The sequence below is a fragment of the Octopus bimaculoides genome, chromosome 11 (assembly GCF_001194135.2).
Source record: "Octopus bimaculoides isolate UCB-OBI-ISO-001 chromosome 11, ASM119413v2, whole genome shotgun sequence".
NCBI classification, from domain to species: domain Eukaryota; kingdom Metazoa; phylum Mollusca; class Cephalopoda; order Octopoda; family Octopodidae; genus Octopus; species Octopus bimaculoides.
The window spans coordinates 78,290,073-78,302,419 of record NC_068991.1 but is presented as its reverse complement, the minus strand read 5'-3'; the positions used below and the strand labels follow the sequence as shown (position 1 = coordinate 78,302,419).

General features: G+C 37.0%; 1 protein-coding gene across 3 annotated transcripts in view; it reads left to right on the top strand.

The window, feature by feature from the left end:
- The first annotated feature begins 6,359 nt into the window (after nt 1-6,359).
- The window catches only part of LOC106868579 (protein angel homolog 2), a 12,990-nt gene continuing 7,002 nt past the window's right edge, over nt 6,360-12,347 (top strand). The window contains exon 1 of one of the 3 annotated variants that reach the window (XM_014913906.2): nt 6,360-6,776. Coding sequence is in view for 1 of the 3 variants with exons in the window: in XM_014913904.1 (XP_014769390.1) it covers nt 7,592-7,641 (50 nt within the window). In the remaining 2 variants the exon portion in view is untranslated. The other 2 variants (XM_014913905.2, XM_014913904.1) reach the window with 2 other exon arrangements.

Here is a 12,347-nt window from a genome sequence, read left to right as displayed (position 1 = left end):
TTGAAATATACTTCTATATAAATATATGCACAGACACACACACACACTAATATACTCAATTACACATTACAGATATATGTATGCATGTGGTTATATATATATATATATATATGTATGTGTGTGTGTGTGTGTGTGTGTATACATATATATATATATATAGACACATATATATACATAGATATATATGGATATATCTATACAAACACAGACATACATATATGTATATATATATATATATGTACATATATCCATGTGCATATGTGTGTAGGTATATGTACATACATTCACACACACACAAAAAACCCCTACAGATACACATACAAACATAGGTGTATTGGTATGTGCACACACATACACATATTTGCCCAAAGGGAATTAACAGCTGTTCTGATATTTACAACTGATATTCGTTTTTATATTACAAGTGTTAAAAGATTAAGTTCTCAAATTAACAAATATAGAAAAATATATAGTTTTAAAATAAGTATTTTTTCTTTCTTCTTTTTTCTCTTAATCTGATGCTCTGCTGATACCAATCAAGTTAGAAAGAATTTATATATTTTTTTAATAATCATCATCATCGTTTAATGTCCGCTTTCCATGCTAGCATGGGTCGGACAATTTGACTGAGGACTGGTGAACCAGATGGCTACACCAGGCTCCAATCTGATTTGGCAGAGTTTCTCCATCTGGATGCCTTTCCTAACGCCAACCACTCCGATATCTTTTTAATAATATCTTATAATATTAACAATCTGATTAGGTTCTTCCACAAATTTAAACATTACTATTCATTAATACAGTTCTATATTCAAGAGATGCTGAATTATGTATATTATTTACATTTGAGGGATATTTGTCCTCACCTTGTTTGTTGTTAACACAACGTTTCTGCTGATATACCCTCCAGCCTTCATCAGGTGTCTTGGGGAAATTTGAAACCCATGGGCATATGGCGTAGTGGTTAAGAGCGTGGGCTACTAACCCCAAGATTCTGAATTCGATTCCAGGCAGTGACCTGAATAATGATAACAACAACAACATTGAAAAATACCTTAGGAATGAGAACCCAGGTTTGAAATTTCCCCAAGACACCTGATGAAGGCTGGAGGGTATATCAGCCGAAACATTGTGTTAACAACAAACAAGATGAGGACAAATATCTGTCAAATGTAAATAATTACTATTTATTGTTTTGAAGAAATATTTTATTTTTGGCTGTTCTTTTTAATACCAACTGATCATCTATGAAGAATGGTGGTGAGAGATATTTTAAGTTTAGAAAAAAATATCAATATTATTGATTCTCAAAACTTTCACCCACAAGATATTGATTAAACAGAAACGCCAATAAAAGTCACTTGTATGAGGTGCCATTTTGTAGGATTGAACCAACAATCAAATGTATGTTACAACTTCGTAGCCATGCAGTAAACTGGCAGAAGCATTAAAACATGGGAGAAATTATTTTGTGCTATTTATTCTGGTTCTCAGCACTTGGAGTTCAAATCCTGCTGAGGTCGACTTCACTTTTTATTCTTTCTTTATTGATAAAATAAATTACTATTCCAGAATGGTGGTGTTAGAGAATTGGTTGAACTTGATCCCCATCATACACACAGATTGCTTTAACTTCACAAATATAAATGACATTTTTTGCTCCCTCTGAGAAAACAAAATGTAGTTTGTATTCATAAAATTCTTTCATAATTTTGGTGTTGGATAAGTTTGCAAAGTATAAAACCTGGCAATTGGTTTGCCTCCTTTTCAATTCTCACAGCTCTCAGTTGTTATGAGAAACACTTGGTTAAATTATCTCACCTGAAATTTTCATGAATTATCAATGATTAAAAATATTACATTCCGTTGTGTTTGGAGAGAGTCATTCTCTTTCGGTGCCTTATAATTTAACGCACTCACCGGTAAAATTTCCACTTATTTCTTTTTTTCTGTAATTTTTGTTGCGTCTTGCAATGTTTTCAAAAGTTTTGACTCTCAAAAGTATTGAAAAGGTTGCAAGACGCAACAAAAATTTTAGAAAAAGAAAGAAGGAAAGGAGTGGAAATTTTAGCGGTCAGTGTGTTGAATTATAAGGCACCGAAAGAGAATGACTCTCCCCAGACACAACAGAATATGCTACAACACACAAACTCACATAAAGAATCTTGCAAAGCCAAATCCCAAAATGAAAAAAAATATTAGTTTATGGTTACTCTACTATTTTTCTTTTACTTGGTAAATTAAAGCTTCAATTGAATATTGGAGTCAATGTAATTGGTTAATCCTTTCTCCATAAAAAGTTCCACGTTTAGCATGGAATTTTTGCATGAATTGGCATTGGAAACAGAAACAATTGTAACTGGTCATTGAGGATGTGATAAATTCTTTTTTTTGTATCCTTATTTGGATTACATACATATGTTTTACTTGTTTCAGTCATTTGGCTGCGGCCATGCTGGAACACCACCTTTATAGTCGAGCAAATCGACCCCAGAGCTTATTCTTTGTAAGCCTAGTACTTATACTATCAGTCTCTTTTGCCGAACCGCTAGGTTATGGGGATGTAAACACACCAGCATCAGTGGTAAAGCGATGCTGGGAGAACAAACAGACACACATACATATACATATATATACATACATATACGACAGGCTTCTTCCAGTTTCTGTCCACAAAATCTACTCACAAGGCTTTGGTTGGCCCAAGGCTATAGTAGAAGTCACCTGCCCAAGGTGCCATGCAGTGGGACTGAGCTTGGGACGATGTGGTTGGTAAGTAAGCTACTTACCACACACCCACTCTTGCACCTACATATATGTATATATATGTATATATATGTATACATATGATAAAAAAAAATGGAGAAAAAAGACAAGAAAAAAAAACAATGTGAGGACGTGGTACATGCAAAGTATTAAAAAGATGCTCAGGGAAGGAAACAAAAGGGTGTTTTATGTTTCGAGCAAAGCCTCTTCTTCAGAAACAGGAGAAAGTCCAAAAAAGGAAGACGGAGGAAAAAAATTGGCAACAATCCACATGTGGTTACATGTTGGAATGACAGGAAGTAGATGGACAAAGGAAAAGTGCTTTCTAAGACAGGAGAGTGTAAAGAAAGGTTGGTATCTGTGTGTGTGTGTGTGTGTGCATGTGTGTGTTATTAACTGTTTATATGTGCATGTGTGGGTGATCTTTGTTAATGTCATAGGAAGCGGTCAGCCGCTATGGTAACGGGTGTGATGGTTTTTGTGTATGTGTTTGTGTTTTTGTACATATGCGTAGATGGGATGGTCAGTGGTAGGGTGTTTGAAGGGTGTGTGAATGGGTGTGGATGTGAGTGTGTAGGTATGTGTATGTAGATGGAGTGGGAATGTATGTGTGTGCGGATATGTGTATGGGTGTATGTGTGTGTCCCACTCCTTATGTCGCTCTGTGTGTGTGTGTGTGTAGTGGGAATAATACCACTAAATAAATAGATAATTAAGGTAACGATAAAAAAAGACAATTGATAAAACAAAATATGTTGTTGATTTATTCTGGAAGTTTTCTAAAACATTGGTTTAGTTTATTTTCTTTTTTTATCTTTTGTTAGAAAACTGTCACCCCTTTATACTAAGTTGCCTCTTCCTTTCTTTTACATCAATATTATCTTGCTATCAAAAATATTTATAACTCTCAGAGTATTTTTTCTAATCTTTCCTTTGAACAATCAGCCTGGCTCATGACATTTGTTTCTTCACTGCTTCAGAGATAAATTCAAATCTTTAACCCGTTGACACCAGGCACTCAAATATCTTGCTGTTGTTGTGGTTAAGTAAAACTTTGGTGATCTCTGCTTGACAAAGCCACTGGTATCAATAGCATTGAGATGGTGGACAGAGCTGTAGCAGGTCTCTGCTTGAATGTGAACCCAAACTGTTTGTTTTCAAAATATGAAAAATTCCATAAACGAAACCAAAACCTTTGTGACTGAGAAATGGCATGAGTAACGATCTGGTGAATAAACACGTGTTGGATTTTCGAGTGATATCATCATCACTGATCTGTTCAATCACTTTTGTTTCTGGATTGCAATAAAGGAGACTGGATGTAATGTTATGACCAGCTCAAATATGCTTGTGATGCATTTGGACTCACAAATAAGCCATTTACTGTGTATTGTCATTGAAAAAATTTCCCGCTGCAGACAAATGGTGTGAATACACTTATATCAGTTTGCAGAGCCACCTATGTAGACTGTGAGAGGCAAGCATTTCAAAGTAATTATCTCCTCTTCAGTCACAGATACTAGGCAGGAGGATGATGCGAACTGATAAAAGAGATTGTTTCTCTTATGCTATTTCGATCACCGTACAATCCAAACATGCCACAAGCATATTTGAACTGGTAACAACATTATATTGCTTTGCTTCACTGCTTTGCAGCCCCACCCCACCTCTGTAAAAGAGACCGAGTCTGAAGAGAAAACGGAGAGCTGGACAGTCGCACAATCACGTTCAGAGTCAGAGGAGAGGCTACTGATGGACAAGAAAGAACCATAATCAGTCATGAATCACATCAGATGATGCTGACTAATGACTGATGTGAATGACCAAAACTGCTACTAATCTAAAAATGGGAAGGGACATGTGCACGATGCATCCATTCCTTCAAACTCTCTCTCTCTCTCTCATCAACACACAACTGCGTGTGTGTGTGTGTGTCTCTTTGCGATGATGATGATGATGATGATGACAATGCTATTGTTCTTGTTGATTGTGGTACTGATGTTGCTACTTAGAAAGTATCAAACTCATGAATTGTTCATTGAAGCTGAATAAACTGCTGTTTGTCCCATCAGTTTTTCCATTGTTGTTGTTGTTGATTCCTTTCTCCTTGAGTGTCAGTGAATGGATTGGAAGCAGCTGACAGTGATTTTCTCCCCCACCCACCCCTTCTCATGTCATGGAGTCACCTTTGCACTTTATTCTCTGAGCACACTCGACACGCTCATCTTTCCACCTCCTTCTCTTGATTCAGTTATTCTACACACAACCTTTCATTCATACACGACAACGAGGTTGATATAATTGTTTTATTCTTTTGTTTCAGTCTTTTGACTGCAGCCATGCTGGAGCACCCCAGGACTTATTCTTTGTAAGCCTAGTACTTACTCTATCAGTCTCTTTTACCAAATTGCTAGGTTACGGGGACGTAAACAGACCAACATCGGTTGTCAAGCGATGGTTGGCAGGGAGACAAACACAAACATATATACAAAGGGCTTCATTCAGTTTCCGTCTACCAAATCCAAGGCTTTAGTCAGCTTGAGGTTATAGTAGAAAACTCTTGTCCAAGGTGCCACGCAGTGGAACCGAACCTTGGAACCATGTGATTGGGAAGCAAGTTTCTTACCACACAGCCATGCATGTACCTATAATATAATGTTCATAAAATAATGATGACTGAGTCATCCATTTCGACAATAGTGACTCAGACGTTTGAAGTATATCATCACTGACCAGGCAACAAGCAAACCACACGACAAGCTTTTTAAATGCCTCTCAGGGCTCAAAAGTTATTTATGAGCTTATGCTAGGAAAGAGCAATTATACGTACAAAAAGAGCTTAAGTTCTGTAAGGAGAGCACCATATAGAAGGTTGTGTTATAATACTATTCCATATATAGAAAAACAGCCATACCAACAATCCAACATATCTCCATCATCAGCTGCCCCACGGATATCATTATGGTTTTGACACCTGGGCAGTACCATTCAATCCAGCGGTGTCAAAAGCATTAAAATAAGTGTTGTTTGGGAACAAACATAACTAGATACCTGACCGCAAATATCGTTGTCAAAACTTTATCAAAAATAGTCAGTGTAACATTGTTAGCAGTGAGGTTGAAATCATTCGAGTGAGGTCGTTGCCAGTGCCGCTGGACTGGCTTCTGTACGGGTGGCACGTAAAAAAACACCATTTTGAGCGTGGCCATTGCCAGTACCGTGTGACTGGCACTCGTGCTGGTGGCACGTAAAAGCACCCACTACACTCTCGGAGTGGTTGGCGTTAGGAAGGGCATCCAGCTGTAGAAACTCTGCCAAATCAGATTGGAGCCTGGTGCAGCTACCATAGGTCTTATTCCAACGGTTTTAAAACTACATCGTCAGCTGTTTCTTCGGTTAAACCTCAGTTTCTTCTCCGGCCGCCACTATTTTCAAAAGCGACTGCAAAATCAGTCAGGCCACCAGGTCATTTTCTAATTCGGTTTATGAGCGTAGTTGCTTTTCATAGTCAAGAGTTCATTTTCTTCCTAATTTCCTGTTGTACTTCAATGGGGAATTCAGAGATATACGTCGAGCAACAATTCAAACAAAAGCGTCCATTATAATAAAAACTACATTTACTGTCCGCGCATACAGCAATATTACAGTAAATGCAGTGAGAGCCGAGAGCAATAAATGAGTTTTCCTCATTCGATGAAAACGGGTTGTTCATGATATACATTTTCTCTTTCAACGTAACAGACTTGCATTTTGGTGGTTTGTCACCAACATATTGGTAATTAGCTGAGAAATTACACACTTCGCAAACGAATTTCTTTGTAGATTTATCAGAGTTACTTTCATCCATTTCTTTTAAATGATAAAACTGGTTATCCGTTACTTGAAGCAGCTGGTTTACGATGAATTAAAAAACTTTATGATGATCTACCTCAGTTCACTGAAATACAGAGATTATGTTGGTAGGGAGCAGTGTCAACCGCCTGTTGTTTTATCCAAACAGAAAACTTGAGGTAGGGATTTTAACATGTTAAATGCCAAAACCTAACAAAACTACCAAATGTTAAATTATAGTGTTATTTATTTTTTAACTTGGTTAAGCAAATGAATTTACTCTTACGGTTTAATGAAAAAGTTCCATTTCTTCATCTGCGATTAATAGAAGTTCTGTTGTTTTTTTAAAATCTTTATCTTTTAGACATAGTGTATCCAGGACTACATTATTCCATGTGACATTTTTATTCTTGGTTTTTACTGGGAAGATGGGATTTAGGGGAGATTTGACATATATTTCTAGCGTTTATAAAAACGTCTTTTTTTTTCTGTTTTTGGTAATGCGGAATACTTCACCGATTTGTTGTTATCGTTGCGCAGAAATCATCATTGCCCAATTTCTCGTTTTCGTATATAAGCGGTTGAGGTTTTCGGTTTAATCCCAAAGCGAAATCGGCTCGGTTCATTTCGTCTTTTCTCAAGACAAGACATCAAGAACAACAAAATCCATCCTCTTTAAGACACTATTTGGGTGCGGTCCGAAGAGGGATTTCAGTCAGGTTTCTTGGCGGGGGGGAGGGGGGTCGAGCGACCAGGCAAGAGTCTCTTTTTCAAGCGGGAAAGCTAGAGTCGTCTCCCTTGTCTATGACGATTATCCAACTTCCGGTCGAGATTCTTACGAAGATGGAAAATATTGAAGAAGTTTTGATTACTTCTTAAAAACTGCTTGCAGGTAGGACAATTCCTCCACAACTGCTTTGGCCAGCCCTAACCTTCAACTCCTTCTGCAACGATCTCTTATTAAAACACTCACCCTCTGCCTTAGTCTCTTTAAATGTTGCATCTTATCACCTGGTTCGCCTCTAAGTGGCGACGATATAATACGTACGTTGGAATTTGGTTTCTCTTCGTTTATTTCAGAGATTTTGGTTCTCCAGAAAGAATTATATTTTAAGGAGATCCTTCACATTACGGCCGTAAATTCAAAAAAGATGATCAGAATACATTATACAAAGTAAAACAAAAAGCAATAGAAACGTCTTTAAACTCTAAAGAAATAAACAGTAATTCTTCACTAATTAAAGAGTAACCCTTCACTAATTAAACTGTCCAACATATGTTTGTTTAATAATGCTTTTAAAACAAACCACATATTGTTTTAAATACCTCCAAATATATAATTTAAACGTCCAAAGTCCTGCGTGGGTTTACTTTTGCTGGTTTTAGCTTGTATTTGTGCTTTTGAGTTTACGACCTAAAATTATTGTAATTTATATAATAAAGCTGGTTTTAAAATCCCCCAAACTCATTTCACAATTAAATAAAGTATTCATCGATGCACTTTGTTGCGATATAACTTCACCTTCGATGGCATATATCCATAAGGTGATGATGATGATGTTTGATACGTTTTGTGTGTCTGAATAAATAACACGTTTACCGTATTTGGGTCGCTTCTTTATTATTCTGACCAGGTTTAAATCCCACCGATTCCACCTTATTCTTCGTGCGCTGGTGATGAAATAAACACTAATTGATATCAAGTCTGATTCCCGAGTTCATATTTTCGATTCCAGCCAACATTTTAGAAAATTGGTTTTGCGCCTAAGAAACAAATATCCATTATTTATTAAATTCTTGTTAGAGTTTATAGAAGAAAACAAAATGAAGATTACATATCTTTTAATTTTATGGTCATATTCTTTTCTTGTGCAACACATTCGTCTGCGATGAAACGAATAAGATTTGTGTTTTGTTTTGTTGTTTAAAGTTTTGTAAGATTTTATAGTTTTATTTCTTTATTCTTTCTGCAGAAAATGACGTTGAAGTCAGTTGAGTTCAAATGTCACCAAATTTATTAATGTCTATTGACTGATCGGTTTTTCATTTTCCGAAATTTGTCCACACCTTATAACTTGTGTGTGTGTGATTGTGTGCAGAACATTAGATTTTTTTTTATATTTGAAGTTTAAGCGATATATATACATATATATATATATATATAAAGTTAGGATTGTTTAAACATTCAAGTGGTAGGCTAGAAGTGTTTAAGCAACTAAGGGATAATTAAATCCGAAGGCGCTCCTGGAGATTACCTGTGTGGGTACCGTCTTTATTAGAAGGTATCTAGAGGCAGGTACATGATTATATATATATATATATATATAATCGTCATATAATACATGTTAGAAGTAAGAGGCATTCGTATTTTTGTCAATAGAGTGGGTGTATTAATATTTATACAATACAGTATTATAGATCCATTTTAGCCGATTTTATTAATCCGTTTTGCACCTGAAAGTTTGGAGGAAAACAAATCTACTGAAATGCTTCTAGGACATTGTATTGTATGTATATTCTGTATCGTGGTGGCTTTCTCTATTTATATTTTTCTACTTTCAAGAAACCTCTCCGAAACACATTTGTCCATTGTAAATATTGATGTAAACAAATCCATGTGCAGTGATTTTACATGGCCCTACAGCAAATTTTTGATTTTAGTAGAAGGGATTTTAGTAGTCGACTAATTCAATCAACCTAAGTATATTACTGGTATTCATTTTTTTGCTTTTCCAAGCTTTAAAATGTCTGCTTTATATTGTTTCCTAAAGCTTGTGTATGGAAGGGATCTCAAACCAGCGAGAGAGCCTTAACGTGGTCGCTGTAACTGCTAGGAACAAGGTTTCAAGCAATGTTTATAACCAACAACAAATTAACAGTCTAGACTGTTAATTGAAAATGATCCCTATGTGTGTCTCTCCCAAATTGTGATGACAATTGTGTTATTTGCTAGAAAGAGCCAAATTCATTTATCTCATTAGAAGTGTAACATTAAATGAAATAGATTTCTTACATTAGTATAAAGCTAGAATTTTTCGTGGGAGAGTGGGACGTGCAGTCATAAGAACCTCAGTACTTGGTACTTTATTTTATTGGCCTCAGAAGGATGCAAGGTAAAGTTGACCACTGTGGGATTTGAACTCTTTAGATTAAATTCATAACAAATAATTCATCTCTGTTGTCTCTTCTTTGGCATCTAACCATTTTACATTATATTCTTCAGAAAGGATATACTGGAAGACTAAGCTTGAGAACTCCTCCATTAACATCATATCTATGCCCTGCTTTCTCTTAGTTTTGAATATTAGAAGTGTGCACTTTGTCCTGTATTTCACTCTATCCATTTCAGAAATCTCCACTTGCTTTGCTGCTGTTGTAATCACATAGTTTTCCGTTGGCTGACTGGCATATTCCTGTGTTGTTTCCTTGGTTGTATAAGTTGTTTTGGAATTTTTCTTATTCTGTTTAGTGGTTTCGTTCTTTGCTTGCATTCCACTCATGGCCTTAACTCTTCATTAGTCTTAAAGACCATGCATGCTCTCCAGTCTGTCCCACTAAATTCTGAGGAATACATATTGTGAAAGACATCAGCCAGGGTTTCTACCAATTCTTATATCAGTATATGGAAGCATGCCAGCTTCTGTTTTTGGTAGACAGAAATATATCACTTTGCTCTTTGCCCATCCCTGGATGTATTCTTCAAGGAAGGAAACACTTGCCTTTGTAACAAATTTCTCTCATGTTCTTTTTTTTTCCTGCATACTGACCCAGCAAAATTACTAACAACATAATTGGCAATATCATTTATTTTTCTTTGATTCTTAGAGTATCTCTGTGGCAGTTACTCGTTCAAATGTATTTATTTTTTTTATCCAGTTTTATTTTCTTTCAAACTCTGTGTTATTGTTTACAAAATTTCCACCGAGATTCATGGCAGAGAGAGGGCATATCCTCAACTGGCTGCCATTGATGTGGCTAGTGTCTCTCGCTATTACCCTAGAAGAAGAAGCCTTGATTAAACAAATGTTTACAAAATATAAAAGAACATAATACACTCTCTGAGTGGTTGGCGTTAGGAAGGGCATCCAGCTGTAGAAACTCTGCCAAATTAGATTGGAGCCTGGTGTAGCCATCCGGTTGCACCAGTCCTCAGTCAAATCGTCCAACCCATGCTAGCATGGAAAGCGGACGTTAAACGATGATGATGATGATAATGTCTAAAAATAACAATGGAATGCACACTCAAGGATCTCAAAACTTTCAGTTGGCATAATGATAAAAGAGAAATTTCCTCAAGACACCTGATGAAGGCTGGAGGGTATATCAGCAGAAACGTTGTATTAACAACAAACAAGATGAGAACAAATATCCGTTGAATGTAAATAATGTACATAATTCCTCATCTCTTAAATATAGAACTGTATTAGAAAATATTCTTTTCTACTCTAGGCACAAGGCTCGAAATTTTGGGGAAGTGTGGGCAGTCGATTAGATCGACCCCAGTACGCAACTGGTACTTAATTTATTGACCCTGAAAGGATGAAAGGCAAAGTTGACCTTGGCGGAATTTGAACTCAGAATGTAAAGACAGACGAAATACTGCTAAGCGTTTTGCTCAGCATGTTAACATTTCTGCCAACTCACCACTTTAATAAAAGACAGAATATTATTCCATTGAGTACATTATCATTGTTTTAACATCCACTTTTCCCTGCTTGCATGAGTTAGATGGATTTCATTGAGGCAAACTTTCTGTGGTTGAGTGTCTTTCTTGTCACCAACTGTCACCCGTTTCTAAGCAAGGTAATATTGTATGATGGTGACACTTGTTTACGAAAAGATACAAAAATATAGCCATGCCCATTCTCATATAAGGTTTGTAGCTTAGTGGTTATTGGCTTATGGATGCAAGGTCGTGGGCTCGATTCCTGGCAGTGCCGTGTGTCTTTGAGCAAGGCACTTTATTTCATGTTGCCTCAGTCCACTCGGCTGGCAAAAATGAGTTGTACCTGTAACTCAAAGGGGTTCAGTCTTGTTACATTCTGTGTCACACTGAATCTCCCTGACAGCTATGTTACAATGTCTGTGGAGTGCTCAGCCACTTGCACGTTAATTTCATGAGCAGGCTGTTCCATTGATCGGATGAACTGGAACGCTTGTGACCAGAGGAGTGCCAGAATATATAAGTATGTATGTATGTTTACATGCATGTAACATTCGAGTGTGGTCATTACCAGTGCCGCTGGACTGGCTCCTGTGCAGGTAGCATGTAAAAAAACACCTTCTGAGCATGGTCATTGCCAGAACCGCCTGATTGGCCCTCATGCCGGTGGCACATAAAAGCACCCACTACACTCTTGGAGTGGTTGGCGTTAGGAAGGGCATGCAGCTGTAGAAACCTTGCCTGGTGCAGCCTTCTGGTTTACCAGTCCTCAGTCAAACTGTCCAACCCATGCCAGCATGGAAAGAGGATGTTAAATGACAATGATGATGATGATGATGATATATATATATATATATAGAAATATATATATATATCATCATCATCGTTTAACGTCCGCTTTCCATGCTAGCATGGGTTGGACGATTTGACTGAGGACTGGTGAAACCGGATGGCAACACCAGGCTCCAGTCTGATTTGGCAGAGTTTCTACAGCTGGATGCCCTTCCTAACGCCAACCACTCAGAGAGTGTAGTGGGTGCTTTTACGTGTCACCCGCACGAAAACGGCCACGCTCGAAATGGTGTCT